The 20,692-nt window shown below is 45.0% G+C and overlaps 1 protein-coding gene across 8 annotated transcripts in view; it reads right to left on the reverse strand.

Moving 5' to 3' along the window:
* rapgef1b (Rap guanine nucleotide exchange factor (GEF) 1b) overlaps positions 1-20,692 on the reverse strand; it is a 39,955-nt gene that overhangs the window by 2,470 nt on the left and 16,793 nt on the right. For 2 of the 8 annotated variants that reach the window (XM_052050570.1, XM_052050566.1), the window contains exons 4-26: positions 17,259-17,415; positions 17,095-17,183; positions 16,659-16,817; positions 16,035-16,085; positions 15,059-15,173; positions 14,299-14,485; positions 13,494-14,000; positions 12,028-12,230; positions 9,143-9,304; positions 6,518-6,664; positions 5,616-5,708; positions 4,162-4,247; positions 3,777-3,882; positions 3,351-3,426; positions 3,189-3,276; positions 2,511-2,600; positions 1,949-2,134; positions 1,771-1,855; positions 1,279-1,373; positions 1,121-1,199; positions 951-1,052; positions 577-674; positions 363-491 (exon numbers count right to left, since the gene is read on the reverse strand). In XM_052050570.1, coding sequence (XP_051906530.1) covers positions 363-491; positions 577-674; positions 951-1,052; positions 1,121-1,199; positions 1,279-1,373; positions 1,771-1,855; positions 1,949-2,134; positions 2,511-2,600; positions 3,189-3,276; positions 3,351-3,426; positions 3,777-3,882; positions 4,162-4,247; positions 5,616-5,708; positions 6,518-6,664; positions 9,143-9,304; positions 12,028-12,230; positions 13,494-14,000; positions 14,299-14,485; positions 15,059-15,173; positions 16,035-16,085; positions 16,659-16,817; positions 17,095-17,183; positions 17,259-17,415 — 3,090 coding nt within the window. The remainder of the gene's footprint in view (positions 1-362; positions 492-576; positions 675-950; positions 1,053-1,120; positions 1,200-1,278; positions 1,374-1,770; positions 1,856-1,948; positions 2,135-2,510; positions 2,601-3,188; positions 3,277-3,350; positions 3,427-3,776; positions 3,883-4,161; positions 4,248-5,615; positions 5,709-6,517; positions 6,665-9,142; positions 9,305-12,027; positions 12,231-13,493; positions 14,001-14,298; positions 14,486-15,058; positions 15,174-16,034; positions 16,086-16,658; positions 16,818-17,094; positions 17,184-17,258; positions 17,416-20,692) is intronic. The other 6 variants (XM_052050567.1, XM_052050569.1, XM_052050568.1 and 3 more) reach the window with 6 other exon arrangements.

Here is a 20,692-nt window from a genome sequence, read left to right on the forward strand (position 1 = left end):
AATTTTTCTTGGAAACTTACCAATGTTCAACAGCCGATTAGTAAAGAATGGTAAAGGGTATAAACTTTTTTTCCTAATGAAAGAAGAGGGTTAAAGCTTTCTTTTGGTAGGTTCCATGCTTATCTAACTATAGAACACATTTTTCTGTAGGCCTTCAAAAATGTGTCGAAATGGCCAAAAATGGCTAGCTCCCAATTTGAGAAGTAGAACTGTTAAAAAAAAAAACATGACATGGTCTTGATATCGCTGTGGTCTTTTAGTCAGTCACTCATCTAAGAGACCGCTTACGCGCTTGGCTAGGTGCTGCTGTTTTGGTTAGCAAACGGGTCGAACGTATACAGATGGGATGCGTGGTTACGCACACTTGCTGGAAGCGACGCATGCTGTCCAAGATGTTGAATTGCTGCCACCGCTTGGAGAAGTTTACTTTGCCGTCGATGAGGTCGGGGTTGCCCAGGTGAACGAAGGTCAGGTCCTGCAAGATCAGACCCCTGCGGCGAGAGTTGTCAGTATGAGAGTGTCTGTACTCTCTCTCTTTATTTCTGTTTAAGGTGACAAACTATGCAAAGCACTTACAAGTACGGGATGCAGGGGGGCTCTACTTCAGCCAGAGCGGCCCGGTATGCCCGGAAAGACGACGAGCTGTCAATCAATGTGCAATATTCCTCCAATCCCTGATGGAAGAATAAAAAGGAAAAAAAGGAAGAGGAAATATTACAACAGGGTTTTGTTTTTTCATTCGGCATATAAATCTGGAGATGGCCTTCCTCCAAACCTAACTTGGAGCTGCGACCGTGTCGAAGAGCTCAGACAGGACGAGTGGTTTTTTTGACCGCTTTGATGTTATCATCGTTGGCATTGCTGCCATGTTGCCGATATTTCAAATAAATCGTTTACTGCTATGCTGTTGCTTAGAGATACGACGAGACACCCCGAGTTCATGAGCTCACCTCTGACGTCTGCTTCTGCCACTCCAGTCTTCGGATGGGGGCGGAGTCCAGGGCGGACAGGATGGCCAGGTACGAGTTGAAGTTGTTCAACTTTCTTAAGTGCTGTCCAAAGAAGTGGAGTGAGTAAAAAAGAAATGAAATACATTTTCCGTGGGCGTGCCAGGACTCACCTTCATGATCTTGATGAACTTGAGCAGCAGCTTCTCTCGGTCCTGGGCTTTTTCTTGCTGAATGATTAATGAGCGCACCCTGGAGGACGCAGACGATTAAAACAGAAAGTGGGTGACAGGAGCTCCCAGATGCTTTTTTTCGTTTTTTTGACACTCACCAGTAGCTCATGTTGTTAAAGTGCTCTGTGAACTGCGTCAGGTTGGGACTCTTCTCTTCGTTTTGCTCTTTGGCCCAAAGCAACACTTCGGGAATCTGACGCAGACAGAAACAAAATGACCACCATCAGAATTCATTTGATCAGCGGCTTTTAAAGTTACTCAACTCAAGAGCACCGGTCATTTATTTAGCCAGCCGTAGCGTAGCAGGCACCCTTTTACTTACCTACAAAAATTAGGTACCAAACTTTAATTTGCTCAACTGCAAAATGCCAAGGATTTAATTATTCAACTGCTGAAAGTTGCAGGCAATTATTTACTCAACTGCAGAAAGTACCAAACCTTTAATCACTAACTAGAAAGTACCAAACCTTTCATCACTCAATTGCAGAGTCCAAAGCCTCAGGATTGCAGGCCTTTCGTTACCCAACTCTAGAGAGCACAAGGCACCTCATTACGCAACTATAGAGAGTACCGGGCATCGGCTGGCCTACCTCAATTTTGTAGAAGAGCTCTGCGTCGAGAAGCGTGAGCTGGTCTGCAATCTCGTGACTGCGGAAATCGTGAAGCGTTCCGGGCCTGGCGGGAAGACATTCACACACCGATTTAGATCATCATTTTCAACATCCGCTGCAGATGGGAGACAGGGGTCACGGGAGGTCACGGGCGTACCTGGCCGAGACGCCGCGGGCAGCGAGCGGCTTGAGTGAGTTGGTGTAGCGCAGCAGCTTCTTCTGCTCCACCTTGTCCAGGATGTTCTTGCGGAGGACTCGGGCCAGGCTGAGCTCCCCGTTGCAGACCAGGGTGAAGACCAGGTCCATGAGCTGCTTCAGGATGTCCTCCGTCAGCTCCACCAGACTGGAAGCAGAGGCCCATTGTCAGGGAAACTTGACCCCATTTCAGCCAGTCTCTTTGTTACGAATCACCGTGACACAAGAAGCTCAGCGACCACTAATAAAACAGTCAATCTTGAATGGGCGGATCTCTAATCCGATCATGGAATTGATGACCGTCGGTTACTCGTACTTCCCCGTGTCATGACCATCACTTCATTCGGTATCCCGTTTCTCTAATGCTAGTATTAATAAAACCCACAAGGTCAAAATAGGCTCACCTCGAAAGGTTATGCTATATTTGGGATACACCCTGAGATTTCACTCAGAAAATCAATCTCTGACAGTAGTATACATTATTCATAATCTCGTTTTTGCAGCAATGGATTGCAATTACTCACCAGAGCTCGTCCACAACACGCACCAACACAAAGAAGGTGTTCTTGCTGACTCGCTTCTTGAATGTGTCTGGACTGTGGCAAAAACTTGTGTATGTGCTTTGTGGTCAAGGGAAAAAAAAAGTACAGTACAGTATTCTAGCCTCCAATTTGTAGATCAATGTCTGTGCCCCTATTATGGTGTCGCTTTTTAAGACTGATTTGTTAGGATTTTTACAGTATACAGGCAAGTCTGAATTGAAGGAGTTGTGGGCCTTTACTGTAGTGCTACGTTGTGTCACAAGATCCTGGGCAGCATTGAGCTCGACTGCAAGAGATGGAGCATAATTCACAGCAAGAGGAAGCAAAGAAAATGTATACATGTGAGTATGGTTTTACAACTACCATAACATCTATGCTAATTTCCATTAGCCCGTGAAGGTGTTTGATGTTAAGCTATCAGACTTCCATTATAAATGTTTTAATTTTCTTTTGTTCTACTGTAAACTACGAGTGGGAGTGGCACCTTGAAACAACTTGAAGAAAGCACACTCTGCTCTTATTTGGACTAATTTTCACCAAGTGTGGTGGGGCTTGAATGTATCCCACACAAACAGCGGTTTCTGTTGTGGCAAGAGACATCCACCATTATTTGCACAGTATCGAGGAAGAAATGTCAAAAGGCGGCAAACAGTGAGAGGATATCTGTAGTGTAGCTTCTTTATGAGGTCCTCGGGGGTTATAAACGTCCGATATGTCGTCAAAAAGGCTTCACAGTACAAAACGAGATCTGTGGGGCAGAGATTAGTTATTAGTCAGAGAGAAGAGAGAGAGGAACAATAACAAGGGAGAATTCATCTTTACCCTTGCGGTCTGTCTCTGTGGCGTGAACTAATAAAATATCTCCCGAGCCAGCACGGACATCCGGCCCATCATCATTCTGAGGAGAAAGGTCAATGTCAATTATTTGCAATAGCGGAGATTCGCTATGCAATATGTTGAAATGAGAGGGGGCTACATTCAGACAAAAGTAGTGCTTTGCCATCATCTTGTAGCGTCTTGGTGCTAAGGAACTGTGGTGAAGTGAGTTGAAAAGGCGCTCGGAAAAAAAGTAGGGCTTTGCTGCCATCTTGTGGCACCTCAATTCCAAGGCATGATAGTTTTTGTCCTTTCGTTTGCTTTCATTGACGACCATAACTGTGCCACTGATTCACTGTGTAGCGCTTCCGCTGCAGACTCGTGGCTACAAGCATAAAACAAAAATGAATAAATAGGTTTCAGTTGTCTTACTTCCTGTTTTAGTGTTATCCTGCTCATGATCTCCTTGTGATCGATGAGAGACAGCTCGTCCACGTTCTCGTCGCTCTCCTCCGCCGACTCCGCTGACTTTTGCCTCCTGAAAAACACAAAAGTAACAGTTATCGTCAAAGGGAAGGCAATGGGACTAATTTTGAAACAAATATGACAAAAATATTCCAATGTGTTTAAGGAGTATCAGATGAATACATCAAATATTTTTTCTGTTCAACTACGTTTAATGTGTGCTTTTTAAAATTAATAACTTCAGTTTCTTCATTGAAACTCAAACAATTGCAATGACTTCCTAATACTGCAATTCAAACGAAAGCCTTTTGTGTTCTTATCCAATCAAATACAGTTTGAAAGCATGCCTTACCGTTCCACTTCCATAGCCTCTTTGCTATTGGTGGATTGCGTCGGAGGGGCGGGGTCTTGGAGCACGTCATCAGCCATGATGGTTTCCTGATTGAAAAGCAAACAAGATGTTGAAACATGAGTGTCATGGCCCCTCGCAAGTCAGGCCCATCTTTTGGGACACCCACACCCACACGCAGGCCACAATTTGGTTTGGGCTGAACTGATGCAACCATGACAAACACCAACACCAAGACTGAATGACACCAACACAGTATGCCGACTTTTTCACAACTACAAACACCCATTGTGGTTCACAGTAAACACAGCACCACATGCGACAGTCCACACCCGAGCCCAAACACCAAAGGGAATATCGACAACCACTAACAGTGTGCACATTTACAATTCGTGGAGCATTCTTTGTTGACATTTTCAAACGGCAAAATTGAAAATCCAATGAAAAAAGTGATGTGCTTTGTTATTCATGCTAAACACACATACAAAAAAAAAAAGATTTTCCAGGCCGTGCAAGTTTGGGAATAACTTACATTGGCCAAAAATACAGTAGCTTGTTTTGGAAAAGTCTTCAAATTAAGGATTAAAGAAATGTAATTGCTGTCAAATGTCAAGATGGGTCAATTTGACCTGAACTGTTACATTCAAGGGGAACTTGAAGCAAACATTTTCTTTGCAATAATATATTTTACCTGCCCCCATGAGGTTAAACGCGCTACTCTAATTTTTTGGAATGAGAACTCAGCAGATTCATCCATCCTGTACCGCCCTCTGCTGTGGACTGAAATTGACATGAAAATGCCCTCGAGTTTGCATTGTGAACTTCATGTGAGCAAACCCAGAAAACAGAAGAACAGTCACGTTGGTATATTAATCAGAATACTGCACTGTGTTTAGATTGGTGGGGGCACATGGTATATATTGCAGTGAATAATTTTGCCTCGAGTTCGCTTTATAAAACTTACTCCTGTTGCCTGTTTTTTCATTTTGAAAATTCAACGCTATCCAAAAATGTGCATTCTGTGTGTTTCATTTAAAAAAGAATGAGTCACTTTTTCCATGTTATTAAAAAAATGCAAAGAACAAATGATACAGATCCTGCCCGAACACCAAAGAGAATCTTGACAACCACATACAGTACCATACACTCACTATCACACATGCACGACTATTGCACTAGGATGGGGGAATCTGACGGAAAAACCGCGGACTCCAAGATATTTATCTTCTTTGTTTTATTAAAGCAGCGACAAGTGAGGTGTTAGCTTAGCGGTTAGCATCATTAGCCGCAAAGGCGGCCATGACGAACATCCTCGGAGGAAAGCGCACAAACCAGTCCAGGGCGTGAGGTAGCCATGCTTGCCAGATGGTCACCGCTACACTGCCACGTTCAGAGTTGAACGAAAAGCGCTTATGCTTTGCACCCTGAAGTGGCAGCACAACCTTGCTACTACTTACTCTGAGGGAGAGAGGCAGTTCGCCATTGGCCTGGCTGGATGAGTACAAGTTGACATACTCGCCCTCCCCACCCTCGTCATTTGCACTCTCGCTCTACGGGAGGGGAAAGAACCGAGACGTGAGACAGCGTGAAAGGGGTGTGAAGGTAGGTTTTGTTGTTGTTTTTTTTTTTAAGTCTTGGCTCAGCATCATCACGATCACCAGGTCTCACTAGAGTGCATGCAGAGAAGGAAGACATGCTCCACTGGGATACTGAGTGGACGTTGGCCGTGTCCAGATTCAAAGGCTGCGTCCTCCGAAGGCTGCATTTTTCAGCGGCGTGACAACACTTTTGGCGCGACTCGACCGCATGTGGTTACCAGATTCCAGAAGAACAATTAGCAGGTTGGGTCCTTCGACGATTTCAAAACCTCCTTCCTATGTAACCTCCATGGACTGCATGAACTGTGGCGAATTTGGACAGGTTTAATGTGAATTTAGACACCACGTGCGGTGGAGTCGCGCTGGAAATGACGTCATGCGGCCGAAAATGTCATCTTCGGGGCACCCGGCCTGTGGATTTGGACACAGCCAATGAGTGACAGGCTGTGATTGCAATCACTCCCGAGTCGCAATTCTGTGTAATCACAGCGCATACTAAAAAAAGTACTGAAACACATTTTGCATATCATCTATAGTGCAGATTTTCACACATTGTGGAGCCCTTATGTTGATACCGTGATGAGGGCGTTGGGAATTAGTGAATGATTCCGAACACAGCCAGAGTGATGACGAGCAAGATTTCAGTGCGACCGATCAACCCAACATCGCCAATTGTTTTTCGTTTTCTTCTTCTATATAAGAATGCAACAAGCCCATCCCGGCCGCTCAATGTCCACAGAGCGTTTGCCATCCATCCTCACCACGTGGAGAGAGTCACTGTGAGTCAACTCGGAGGGAGGACAGGCTGCCATCGAGGCGGCCGAGCAGGACGGGGAGCCCCCAGGATCGGGTCTTCCCCCATTACCGTTGGGAACAGGGGCACTGTTCAAGGCAGCTTGGTCCACGCTCTGCGATGAGGTGGGGAAGGGTGTGTGTGTGTGTGTGTGGGGGGGGGGGGGGTGTTCCCCCGGGAAGAGCGGAAGCAAGAAAAGGAGGAGGAGGAGAAGGAAGAAAACAAAGAGCCAATAGATCAGATCGCTTTAAGGAACGAGATCGTGGAAACGGAGGCAAAAGTGAGAGGCGGAGGAGATGCTTTGGATGGCGGTGACCCGGACGAGGACGATGACGAGGAGTGGGTGTGAACACGAAAAGCATTGCAAAACAATGAAGACGGGCAAAGCAAAACGGACATCGGGGCAGCGGTTCCATCAGCTGTCAAATTAATTTTCACAGAAGGCCAAGTCGTCATCACGCTTTCCCTCAAAAGGCTCTCCTAACTGTGAATCTTTTATCACCGTATCACATTATGTAAGCCATTTGCATTTCTTTGTTAATGCATATATTTGAAGCAACAAATTGCATTTGAAATAAAAAGGCATTGAAAATATTGACAAATATAAAAACCGAACCGCATTTTTTAGGAGAAATTTGGTGAGCAAAACGGCTTGTAATATCTTTAAAAAGGTAAGAATGTCCCAATCACATTCTTTTTTTTCCTGATATAAATATGGCAACTAAACTTTTCTACATTGAGGAAAATCTTTTTTTGGAATGGTTCTGAGTAGGCTGGTGTTCGAATCCCTCACCCCAGCTGTTCCGCTGTACCTGCTTGATTCACTTCAACAAGATGACTTAGAAGCTCAGCTCGTGATATTCCAACTTGTAGTTTGCCTCTTTCGTCAGCAGGGGATGCTGTGGGCTGGCCAAAGTCCGAGTGTGGCTTTAACGGGCTTGAGTGTTGGAAAATGTCAAATGGAATTTGACAAACCCAATGATCACATAGGGTGATTTTTTTTTTATTGGTCTGCTTTTATTAAGGTGTGTCGAACCAATTCGGCAAAAGGCGATGCAGTAACTTTAAGAATGAACCTGTGTGTGCATGCGTTGCCAATTAAAATGATGTCTGTCTACTCGCAGGGAGCTAAACCTGAACCTGTGTGAACACGCTGCACATACCAGCTGCGTTTCAGCATATACCAGCGCCCCCCCACACAGACACACACAAACGCAGGTGTGTGAATTGTTCCAAGGAAAAAGCTACTCTGCCCTTTGAACTACATCAAGACATACAAAACCTCTGTTGATCATGGAGATTACAGACCAATCCGACACGCAAGATGTGAAACTCTGCAAAATAGAGATGGCATAATTGAAAATAAATATATTTTTTTTAACCTCTCCCACATGCTTTAAGCACATCTAGTTCTCCTTGGCACCAGTTCAGACTCTCCCTAACATGAAAGTCTATCATAGAACATCACTTTGAGAAAAGGAAAAGATGACTCTCTCACTTGCAGTTGTCCAAGTAAGATGTGAAAAAGTTTGCTCTAAATCTGACACACAACATCAGCCAGTTAAACATGTAAAACACCAAAACGCTCAGCCATGTCATTTTGTCCAACCACATCGACTTGCTTACTGTTAACATACAACGCAAAACACCATAGATAATGCAAAGTTACAAAAAGCAAAATGACAAAAAAATCCACAATCGAGTGGGATTCACTCCATAAGTGATGTCATGAGACACACCCACGTGGGAATAACCCAGTAAACTGACTCAAGTAGAGCACCTTTTCCTTGGCATGTCCCCGCTGCACCCTGAGCTAATACGTCATGCCCCCGGGGCGTAAGGAATGCAAACATTCCACACAAACACACGAAGAAAGGTGTGAGACGTCACAAGGGGGTGAGGAGGGGAAGGAGACAGTGAGGGAGAGAAGTCGGAAGAAGATGGAGGAGAAAAGACGACGTGGAAAGATGAGGGGAAGCGAGAAGAATGTGTTTTCCATCACGTCCATCTGGTGCGGCATTCCGCCGGAGAGACCCACGCCCACCATCCCACCCGAGGGAGAACCTTGGACACCGCGGGGTCAACAAAGAAGCAGCGAGTGGGCGGCGACTGCTGCTCACAATCGGTGGTGGAAAGTAACCAAGGAATATATATATATATAGGTGTCAAAATGAAAATGGAAATATTTTGAAAGGACTATATGGCACCTTAGCAAAGCTTAACTGACTCTTATATTTTTTTAAAATAAAAATTATGCATAAATGGAATGAAATAGTTCCCAATTTAATCTACTTTTGACCTCATAGGCGGTTCCCCTGGCTCGCATATGCAACTACGCACTGATTCATTTCCAGTTTTTGGTTTTGTTTGCTCAACTTACATTATTTTTAATCAAGACATTTTAATTTACTTGCCAGTTTACTGTTCAGTTACTCTCCCACTTTATTTTTTTTCTACCTCAACAAACACAAGCAACACAGCCACAACAAAGCATGATTGACAATAGAGTACAAGAACGGGCGCGCGGGAGCGAACAGCGAGCCTCAAACGTTCAAAGTGCACACACCGCGCGTGTCACCGTATGGACACTTACCGTGGGCGTGGTCAAGGCGGCTTGGCCAATCAGGTAGGAGTTAGAGACGGACATACTGAGGCCCAGCCCAGAGCCCGCCTCCTCCATGGCCGCCACAGACGGCTGGAGGTGGCAGGAGAGCGAGGAAGAGGAGGAGGAAGAGGGGGAGGATGAGTGGGAAGCCTAGAAGTAGCACGATTGAGAAAAGCCAAGGAATGGGGGGAGCACAAGGGAGTGGGAGATGAGGGGGGAAAAAAGGAAAGAAAAAGTTGATTAAACGAGTTAAGCCAGACCTAATCAGCGTTTAGTAGAAGAAATTAAGTATGGGCGGAGGATAGTGAGGAAGTGAAGGAGTGTCAAAAGCTATGTTGCGAACAGGTTTTTTTTTTTGGGGAGGGGGGGGGGTTGGAAAGTGTAGTTGGTGTTTGTTATCCCCATGGCTATGGTTGCAAAATTTCCACAATTTGGAAACCTCCAGGTATTTCTCGGAATAAATTGATATAAAACAGGAATCAGCACTTTAAATGTTAGCATTAACCTGATGAAAAACAGATTTCATGCAAGGACGGTTGTGAACTTCTGTTGCTAAGTACAGTACAGTATTATCCCCAAATAGCTGATTTCAATTATGCTTTTTGGATTAATTCAGTCCTGTTAATCAATCATTTTATGCTCAAGTGCAGTTAATTAGAGACATATGTTGTTGCACACGGTAGATGTGTGGATGTATATTAGTTTATTTGAGCTAATAGGACATTTCCCATGATCCTCCAGGAACAGAAATAGAAAGTGGTTGGATATCCTGTGTGACACTGCAGATTCAGACGCGACGTGGAATTAGCAACAATTCAGCGTTTTGACTTTTGATTGCACATTTCCCTAAAAATTCAACTTCAACCATTTAGTGTTACAGTAAAAAGCCAGAATGCTCCAACGTGGCTCACGTCGGCTTGTTTACAATGCTAGCTTAGTAGTTGAGAATCATGTGTTATTTGTTGAAATATGACCACCAGCTGATGTTGATTTGATTTTTCATCATTCCCTACTCCCTAATTACTCCACAGCAATTTTTAGGGGGAGGTTTTAGTCAACCAGATAAAAAGAATCCATATATAGTGATTAGGGAAGTTAATAATACCAAACACTGCACGTGTCATTGAGTTCATCTTCCCTTGAAAGCTCCAATGCCTGTCGGTCATGTGACTAAAATGCAGGCCACTCATTTTCCCCGTCTATGGTGACACTCCACTGAACCGTCCTTTAATGCTCGCAGCTTTAAGAGCCTTACGGAATTGAGGCCAACTAAAGCACTTTCCAAACACGGCCAATATGATCGGATCTGGTGTTTCTCCCTCGCTCCCCTCCCATAATTTCCACACACACACATACGGCAGCGGAAATGACTTTTTCACTTTTTTTTTTTGTTTGTTTCTTGCCAAAGCTGCACAAAGTCGCTAAAGCATGTAAGGTTGGAGCAAAGGCTTATGGCAGAGGCCAACAGGATTATTACGATGAGTCCAAAACACGAGGCCAGATTAGTCTTGGCGGCAGGAGTGCAAAAAATGGACATCCAGTTGTATGCCTTTCTGTGATTCTTCCAGTCTCTTTGTATCTGCTGCAAGCTGCTAATGACACTATAATCTCATTGGCCACTTGACAATGGCGAGGCTTCAAACTAGGGCTGCTGATGTTGAGTAGTTTTAAGATCAGGAATCCTACCAGTTATTCTGTCAAGTAATTGTGTAAAAATAGATATTTCACACAAGGTGCGTGAGGTGGAGGCATTATTATTGTATATTTCGATTCACCATTCTCATGTTCTACTGCGACTTGAATGCGTGCTGCTTCAAGAGGCAGGGCCTGGCATGGTGAGTGTCGTAGGCGTCAGCGAATCAGAGTGTCGAGTTGGCATGGCTCTGGAGCCATGCAGTGGGACTGGAACAGTCACAGAAAGGCATAGAAATTGACGCCCTTGGAAATGTATTAGTTGAAACACCGATTGTGAATTTTGCCATTGCTTGAAAACAACAACATTCTAAAGGCTCCCTCAAAGTCCTTTGAGTTTGAACAAAAGTTTCGACAGCAAGGTTGGCTTTACTTTTTAAGGATACTGCTGAAACAACAAAAACAAAAAAAGCATTCACTACAGCTTTAAATAGAAAATCACAGATGCTGGATGTGTTGAGCTACTGGATTAGGCAAGTGAGGGGGAAAAAAAGAAAAGAAATGGTTCCTCTTTTCGAGCTCTGCTAAAGATAGATGGACTGGAGTGCACGATAAAGTCTTATCTCCAAATAACACCATCCATGCGCAGATGTCTGCTTTCAGTTGAAGGAATGGCGATGTGCCGATAAGGAGGCAAATTGTTGGAGGAGATAACCAGACAGGAGTGCGTCTTCTGAGAAAAGTGGAGGAGGATTTCCACCACAAACGTACTTTCGACACGCGCTTCTCAACCGCTGTCAACCGCATTTGTTGACTGTTTTTAAGCGGCGACATACTTTTCAAGAAGTCCACAACGCATACAATGTTTTGTTCAAAACCCCGAACTATATTTTTTCGGTAAATCACATCCTGTACCCTCAAAACATTGCATGGCGGTACTGTCGTACCCCGCAATACCTTGGTTCATCGTTTGTGTTTAAAGAGTGTGGTATGGGTTAAAACAAAACTTTGATAAAAAGTTTTTCTTTGTGTTGTTTTGTTCACCTATTGCAGGTGGGTCTGGACCGCATCCCCTGCAACGAACAGGAGGTTCAGTGTAAACCGAGGACCCCCATTTTTACGACGTCTGGGTTCCTGACCCACCAGTTGAGACTCTGTGCTTACGACGAAAAGCTTGCATACACACACACCAGCACAGATGCATCTGAAAAGCATGGGCATGGGTGTTGGGTCCCCCTTACCAGTTGGCGTTGCTTGGGCGGCAGCGCAGGCGGCAGGAGCGGCTCGTGTACGGAGTCGGTGCTGCTGAAGGAGTCGTTGAAGCCGTAGACCTCCTGGAAGCGCTTGTTGCGCTGCTCGTAGATGCTCTCGCTCTGCGGCATCTGGTAGAAGACGGACGGCTGCGGCTCCGAGTAGTCCTCTACAAACTGCATGTACTGCAGGACTGGGCAGACGACGCAGTTGCGTTACAACCACGTCAAGTACATTTCACACAGAGATTAGGCAAAAATTGGCACATCTGAGGCGTTGTTACTGTGTTCATTTGACGAGCTTCCCAAATTGATGGAGTTATTTGACAAATGTCATCTCAGATGAAGCATTTCATAACCGATTTTTGTTAGTTCAATTTTTTAGTCAATTCCAAATATTTGCTCTTCAAAAAGTTCTTTTTAAATATTCCCCTTTGTGAAGAAACACCTTGTCAGCTACCCTTTTTTGGCCTCAAATGTCCTTAATTTCTCATGACACCCTATTGACTCATTGTGCACCTAAGCATTTTATTCCTGAGTGAACAAAACTAAAAAATGAAAAAATGCACAAAAGACCAATGAGCCAGACAGAAAATCGAAAGTACTGCTGTCTAACTCTGATTTGATCACCCTCCTACATTCATGGAGCTATACCAGTTGGGCCATCCATAAAATGAGAAGAATACATGGAATGACATCAATGTGCAGGAAGTGATGTGGAAGGCGTGACAGGAAATGACCAACCCTGGCCCGTGTTGGCCCCCACCCCAAGCTGGAGCCATTGTAGTACTTCCTGGTATTCTCTTCCTGTTTAATATTTCCTTGACATAATCTACGCCTTAGTGACGCAGTGACAAAATGCCGCCAGTCACCCATTCCCAAATGCACCACTCCTATCCCCTGTATCGCTCCCAAACGTGCTCTCAATTGTTCTCTTCATTTTTAATGAGCAGTCACAAATACAAAGAATGAAAAATTGCCTGACTTTCAAAAATGAATAGTTTTGGCTAGTTAATTTTAATCTCGCACCTGATAAATACCCCCCGCCCCAAAAAAATCTAAAACTAATTCTAAAACTATCATGAAGCAAAAAGAAAACTAAGAAAAAATTTCAAACCTGTTCTAAAAAAATAATTTAAAAAAAAGTATGAACCTATCCTACTATAATGTCAAATCCTCTGAATAACACACACCTTGTTTCTAGGTCTAAATGTAATAAATGTTATTCTTTCTTATTACGCCAGTAATCAAACATCTAAAATTATTGTCTGTGTGGGAAAATGATCCCTGCCAAAATCTGCGATAAAAAATGTGATATGTATGTTAATATGCATGTTTGATATGTATAAATATGTATAGATAAAAATTGAGGATAAATATTTCCCTAACTGGTTTATAGATTCCTTGCCTCCATTGTCCACTAATTCCACCCAAATCCCAAAGCCCGAGGCACTCACTGTGTCTGCTTTTCTTTTCCGGCAGCGGCGGCGGGCTGGCAGGCACATCGGCATTCTCGCCGCAAATGTATTGCGCGACAAATACGCCGCCGTTTGTCTGCGGCATGGGCGAGATGGGCGTGAAAAGCGGAAAGGGCGGGGGCTCCTCCTCGGACAGGTTGTCGTACTGGGAGGGGTAGCGCTCGTACAACTTGGAGCAGCCGTCGGGGAAGGGGGGTGTCTGTGTGCTGCGCCGCTTCTTTTGGGGCAGCGCGGGCGGCGCGCTGATGCGTGAAAGAGGGTTGGGGTGACCGGGCTGCGGCGTCCAGTACTCGGGAAGCTGCTGGGGGGTAGGTGCGCTGAAGCGGGGGTGCGTGTGATGCTGCCCGGGGACGGGCGAGGATGACTCGCTGTGCGACTCGGGCAGCGGGCTGAGGCAGCCGCCCACCGGGATTGGGGGCAGGCTATCCCCGACTGAAAGATCCTGGTGGAGGAAGTCGTAGTCGGGGTCGTAATTTTCCGTGTTGTCTGAAAAGGGAAATGAAAACACAACCTGTTATAGATCTCCTTCATATGTGCCATTCGCGAGTCACAAATTCACCAATCAAATTTTCTTTCACGCTACTCTGCTCTCCGCCATGTCTTTTAACTCATTTCCTGCCAACCATTTTCGAAGCCTTTTGACTGAACTTTCAAGACCTACAACGCGGTTGTGTTCCATGACATTATGAACGCCACAAAAGACTACATCCTCTCCTTTCGCTTTTTACTAACTACCCCAACACATGCTCTACTGTACATATACATCCTCTGTTATGGATCTTACCAAGCGTCTCGCAGCTGGTGTTCCGCGAACACTGACCGCTGTCTTGCTCCATCGAAGAGAGTTGCTCATCCGACTTGCTGAGTTTGCCCATGCTACTGCATGGAGACAGACGTGGGGAGTCGCCCCCGTATGACTGGCTGCCCCCCGAGAAGCGCCGCTGGAGAAACTCCTGCTCGTAGTCATGCTGCTGCAACACAAGATGCTTTGTTTATCACACAAACAAAAATTCCAAAAATTGTACTTTTACACGAGAAATCAAATTTTTCCAGTCAATCTAATGTCAAAATCTTCAACTGCCTCCACAAAAATACCGAACGAAAGAAATCCTTCTCTTTGCAGGCCAAAATTTTCATAAGAAAATCCCCTGAAATGTGGAAAAAAAAATCTACAAATTTACCATTTATCAGCCTATTCAAGCTAATGCAACTTCAAAATTGTCAACATTCCAATATACAAATCTTTTTGAAGAATTCCGCAATTTCCAGTGAAATAAAACCCCAAATAAATGGGAAAAACCACGTCACAAATTTACCTCAAACTCAACATTTTTCAACAGACCCAAAGCATTCTAATTTCAAAATGTCCAAACATTCCCAAATCAATTGAGAGGTTTTAAAAATGTGTTTGTATCCCCTAATTTAGCTTTTCCCTTCCCTTCAAGGCATCCCATTCTACATTTGCAATTCAGTGTACAGCATGGTCAAATTTCTAAATCCAGTTCTTTTTCTAATTCTTCTCAAGGTATTTGTCTCCAACTGACCTGCCTGTGGACGCTGCAGGGCAAGCTGGATCCCCGGCTCATGGGAGCCACCACCGCCACACGTGTTGGCGACGGGGCAGACTGCCGCTTCTTCGGCGGGAGCGCTGGAGGAGGGCTGTTGTCGATAAACAGATGCAGACGGAGCAAATGAATAAGGACAGTGAACAAACACCAAAACATATCTAGCAAAATACAATACAGTGGAACCTCGGTTCACCAATGCACTGCACCACTTAACAAACGGAACCGTTGGTTCATTTCTATGACCAAAAATTCAGAATAAATATTGACTTAGTTAAGAAGAAGCTTTAAAATAAATACCTGAGAAGTGTCGAACAGTGTCTCTATAAATTTACATGTGTTTTAAGCTACAATATATATTGTTTAAATGTTGTGTATTAGATTTTCATCTGTGGAGGGTGAGGGTGGAACAAATGCACTGCAATAATGTAATGATTAAAAAAAAGTAAGCAGCTTCATTCTGTGGCTGGAATGGATTTGGTCCATTTCTCTCCACTTCATTGGGAAACGCTTCTTCTGTTGGTTAGCGAACTCAAAACGAACTCAGGTTGGCAACCGAGATTCCACTGTACATCATCGCCACAAAAGAGGACGCGCCGAGTTAGCGGCTCGGAGGTTCTGTTCTTGACAGCGACATTCTTGCATGAGTTCAGTCGACATGGGGCAAAGGTCAGAACGCAATGTGCAATGGAGGCCAATGAGAGGACACTGCATCGGGTCAGCCACACACGCTCATGCATTTTTTTAAATGTGTTTGGGGGGGAAGGACTGCCCAACACAAAACAAAAAAAAAAAAAAACAGACAAACGCCGGAAAGAATGGAAACCATGCAGGTCCATCGAATCCAGAAGCTTGATGAGGGGTTGGCTTGGCCCGGGTGAGGTGGGCTGGGGAATGGCGTGGGTCTCGGGTAAGATGTTATAATGGTCACATGTGATCCATTGAGCTAACATACTTCTCCTTGTGAGTGGGTTTCCTTTGGCCAGCGTCACAATTCAACTGTGCTCTGTGCCCAGAACCCAAAAGGGAGGGAGACAAATGATGAAATAGGTTGAGACAGCACAGACAGCAAAAACATATTGAGGGACAAGCCGCCCCCCCCCCCCCCCCGACATACTCAGATCTTCCGTGATTCCCAACCACTGTGCCGTGCGGGATCATTAGTCGACTTTCTCTGAACAGGGCCGACCGAGGGTTCTCCTACAAATAACGTATCTTTGGATAGCTGCCGTCTCCACTGGTGCCCTTTCTTCTAGGATTGACAAGGCTCATTGACTACACTAGACTAGTAATGAGACTAGTCACGTAGCAGAAGCAGTAATGTATGATTCTGCCATCTCGTGGGAACTTAACAGTAGTAAGATACTATGGAAGAAACGTTTGTACAAATTTTAATGTAATCAGGGGGCCTCTTTGAGTGTTCCCTAAGATGGAGCCAAATGGCAAAACTGCTATTCTATTCTTAATGTTTATGTACCTTGACTAAGTACAGGTTGTAATTGTGTGAAAGTCAAACATCGTTCTGGATGTTTTAGTCCATTGCGAGAATCGAGAGACAGTCCAACCTCAAAAGGTTTACCTGAGCTCTGCCATCTTGGCTTCAGGAAGCGGGGGTTTTGGAGGGGCTATGTCCTCGTCGGGCACGTCCGAGGAGGGGCCCTCGGCGGGAGCTGCAACCGGAGACGTCTTTGCCAGCTCCGACTCGCGCTCTACTGAGGTGTCAGCTGGAGGAATGTTGCTGCTCCACACCAGGAAGAAAAACGACAATAAGCGTGAGAGAATAGTTAAATCTTCAGAAACGTGCACGAGGGTTGCATCCTTCCAGGGACTTTCATAGTTGGAAACTTTGCCACGGAATTAATGTCTGGATTTGAATCAATGTGAACAAAAAAGAGTTAACTATGCATTTACAAAATTGTAATTTGTCTGGAAGAGTATTTTTTTTTGTAAAGCATCTTTTGGGCTAGGAAAACGCCTCACTTTTGAACATTCCAGCATCACGCAAGCGTGCTCACCTCTCCGCCGTGGTGACGGGCGCCGTCGGTTTGTTCGGGCTGGTGGGCGACGGCTGCTCTTGTTTCTCGATGGTCAGCTTCACCAGCTCCTGTTGGTGCAACGGTATCCATTTTCAACGCCAACGTCAGACTTTCTTCAATACATGGGGCGCGAGACACCTTACCTTTACGCCATCCAGCACCGCTTTGATGACGTTGGTGACCGACGTCACGTTCTCCTTGTCGTCCAGGTCGATGCCGTCCAGCATCACCTGGTCGGCCCAACGGATGAGGTTGGCGAGACTCTGGTACACGCGGTTGTGGCAGGAGGACAACGCTGAACTGTGGTGAGTGGGGGAGAATACGGTTGGACTTCAGGAGAATTATATCTTTTTTGAAAGAAGGTGTCTATAAATGAACATGGGGTTGGTTTTAATGTTTAGCTCTTTTCGTGAACCCTTTAACCTGATAACATGATAAGCTGTACACTGTATAACCGTTGTACCTGAAAATGTTGAATTTTCTGTTGTTGTATTTGTCCGTTTTTCAGTAAACTTCAACTGTGAGTGACAAACAGCTAGAAGCAAGCACACTTTACCTCTTATTTGGAGAGCTGTGAGAAGTGTGTGTTTGTATGTTTAAAGCATGCAGAAGGGGTTAAACCATCTTAAAAGAAATACATATGTGTTCTCTCTATATCTTTCGATCGTGGCTGGCTCTACAAGAGGGGTGTCAAACTCATTTTTGTCGCGTGCCATATTGAAGGGGCCGTTTTCCTTGGAAGGCCGTTATGACTGTGAAAGCATTTCAAGAAGTCGAGAATAATGGTCGAGTCAACGATTGTTTAAGTTACTGTAATGAGGGAGTTGGTAACAAGAAAATGCTTCCAATATCTCTCTTATTTATTACATATGAGGAGTTGAGATTTTGGTTCAGATTTTAGCAATCATGATAGAAGTTGACATGCCTGATTTGTTGTTGCCGGCCACATAAAATGATGTGGCGGGCCAGATCTGGCCCCCGGGCCTTAAGTTTAACATTTGCTCTCGAATGTAATTCCCGCGATGAACGTGGGATCACTGCAGTTGCTGTTTGGATGTAACGAACTGATCCTCTTCACAGGAGCAACAATAAGGTGTGGCATAAGACCTGTCACGACACGCTGCAGCTGCTTCGCAGCCACTCGGCGTCATGACACAAGTCAGACTCATGTCGGGTTTGAAAAGACCACAAATATATTGATACGCATCGGACTGGAGTAGAGGCGGGCAAATATGAGTCACACAGATACAACTGGAATAGATGGAGCTCTTTTGGCACAGTTTCTGTGCGATTAGGCAGCAACTATGATGTTATAGTTCTCCTCCTAAATCGTCCTCCTAAATACAACAAAGACTTTTTAAGCGACTTTTCAAGCTTTCTTGCGGAAATCAGGCTGAGATATGATCGTATTCTCCTAATGGGGGATTTTAATATCCATGTATGTTGTCCGGAAAAAACGCTAGCAAAAGACTTCTTAAGACTTATCGACTCTTTTAATTTTGTGCAGTATGTGACCAGCCCGACACACGAACAAGGACATATTTTAGACCTTGTCCTTGCTCATGGTATAACGGTGTCAAATCTGGAAGTCCTTGAAAATGGAATTTCTGATCACATGGCAGTTTTATTTGACGTAGTCTTATCGCATGCTGCTGTGAAATCTGGCGCTCCTAGTTGTAAACGCCGAATTTTTAACCCTCGCACTGCTAGTCGTTTCTCTGATGCCTTTAATAACCTTTGCGTACCCTCGTCTAACACAGAGGAACTCACCTCTTGGTTCGACTCGTCGTGCCGGGCCATCCTGGATTTGGTGGCTCCTTCAAAAATTGTGCTGCCAAAGCCTAAACCCGAGCCATGGTTTAACGACATTACCCGCGCAGCTAGGCAGGAGTGTCGCAAAGCTGAACGCAAGTGGAAAAGAGACAAATTGCATGTCTCTTCTCAAATTTGGAAAGACAGCTGGCGTATCTACCAGCTCACAGTAAAAGAGGCCAAAAGAAAATATCTGTCGGACCTTATTCTCGCCAACCGTCACAACCCTCGTGCACTATTTAAAACGATAGATTCTGTACTCAAACCCCCTCTGCCTACTTGCTCGGATTCTTCAGCCGAGATGTGCAACAGATTCCTTCAGTTCTTTATTGATAAGGTCTCTACAGCTAGGATTCCGGTCCCAAATACCGCATCTGACCCCTCTGTCCATGTTCCATGTTCAGCTGTCCTAAATTCTTTTGATACTGTGTCCTTGGCGCTTTTGGAGGATGTAGTTCGCCAGACGAAGCCATCTGGCTCCCCTTGCGACTCTCTTCCCCCACGCTTCTTTCAGGAGGTTCTCCCGAGTGTTGGTGCATCGGTCTTGGATATCATCAACAGCAGCCTTTCTTCTGGTGTAGTTCCCCAACAGTTTAAACATGCTGTGGTCCAACCCTTGATCAAGAAACCTGGTCTTGATCCAGATGAGCTGTCAAGTTACAGACCCATTTCCAAACTGCCTTTCATTTCCAAAATTCTGGAAAAAGTGGTGCACATGCAGTTGAAACTTTTCTTGGATGAACATAACATCTTGGAGGTCTTCCAGTCAGGTTTCAAGACGATGCATAGCACGGAGTCAGCCCTGTTACGCGTTTCTAATGACATCCTCCTGGCAAATGACTCTGGAGACCACGTGTGTCTGGTTTTATTGGACTTAACTGCAGCATTTGATACAGTGGATCACAGTATTCTGCTGACTCGTTTGCAGCACTTGGTGGGCATTGGCGGGAGTGCTCTTGATTGGTTTAGGTCCTATCTAGCTGACAGGACCTTTTGTGTCAGCCTTGGCTGCTCTGAATCACGCACTGCTCCCCTGTCATGTGGTGTTCCACAGGGCTCAATTCTGGGGCCTCTGCTGTTCTCGCTGTATCTGCTCCCATTGGGTTCCATCTTAAGGAAACATGGTATTCCTTTCCACTGCTATGCAGATGACTGCCAGATCTATGTCCCACTGAGCAAGAAAGACACCTTCTCATTAAGGCCACTCCTATCCTGTCTGGAAGAAATCAAAACCTGGATGGCACAAAATTTCTTGAAGTTCAACGAAAAGAAGACAGAGGTGATATTGTTTGGCCCCAGTGGACCTTGTACATTCCATCCTGTAGACTTGGGCCCCCTATCTCCTTATCTGAAATCAACGGTCTCAAACTTGGGACTTAAACTGGACAGTGATTTCAAACTCGATCGGCAAATTGGTGCCGTTGTTAAATCCAGCTTCTTTCACCTAAGACAGCTGGCCAAAATAAAACCTCTCCTCTCACATGAACACTTTGAGACAGTAATTCATGCCTTTGTCACATCCCGGCTCGATTACTGCAACGCCATGTACTTTGGAGTCAGCCAGTCCTCCATCAAGCGCCTTCAGCTGGTACAGAATGCCGCTGCTCGCCTCTTGACTGGTACTCGTAAGAGGGAGCATATAACTCCTACTTTGGCATCCCTTCACTGGCTCCCCATTCATTTTAGAATTATTTTTAAGATCCTCCTCTTTGTTTTCAAATCTCTGAATAATCTCGCGCCACCTTACCTCTCTGAGCTCATACGC

Source organism: Hippocampus zosterae, chromosome 18 (assembly GCF_025434085.1).
Source record: "Hippocampus zosterae strain Florida chromosome 18, ASM2543408v3, whole genome shotgun sequence".
Lineage (NCBI taxonomy): Eukaryota > Metazoa > Chordata > Actinopteri > Syngnathiformes > Syngnathidae > Hippocampus > Hippocampus zosterae.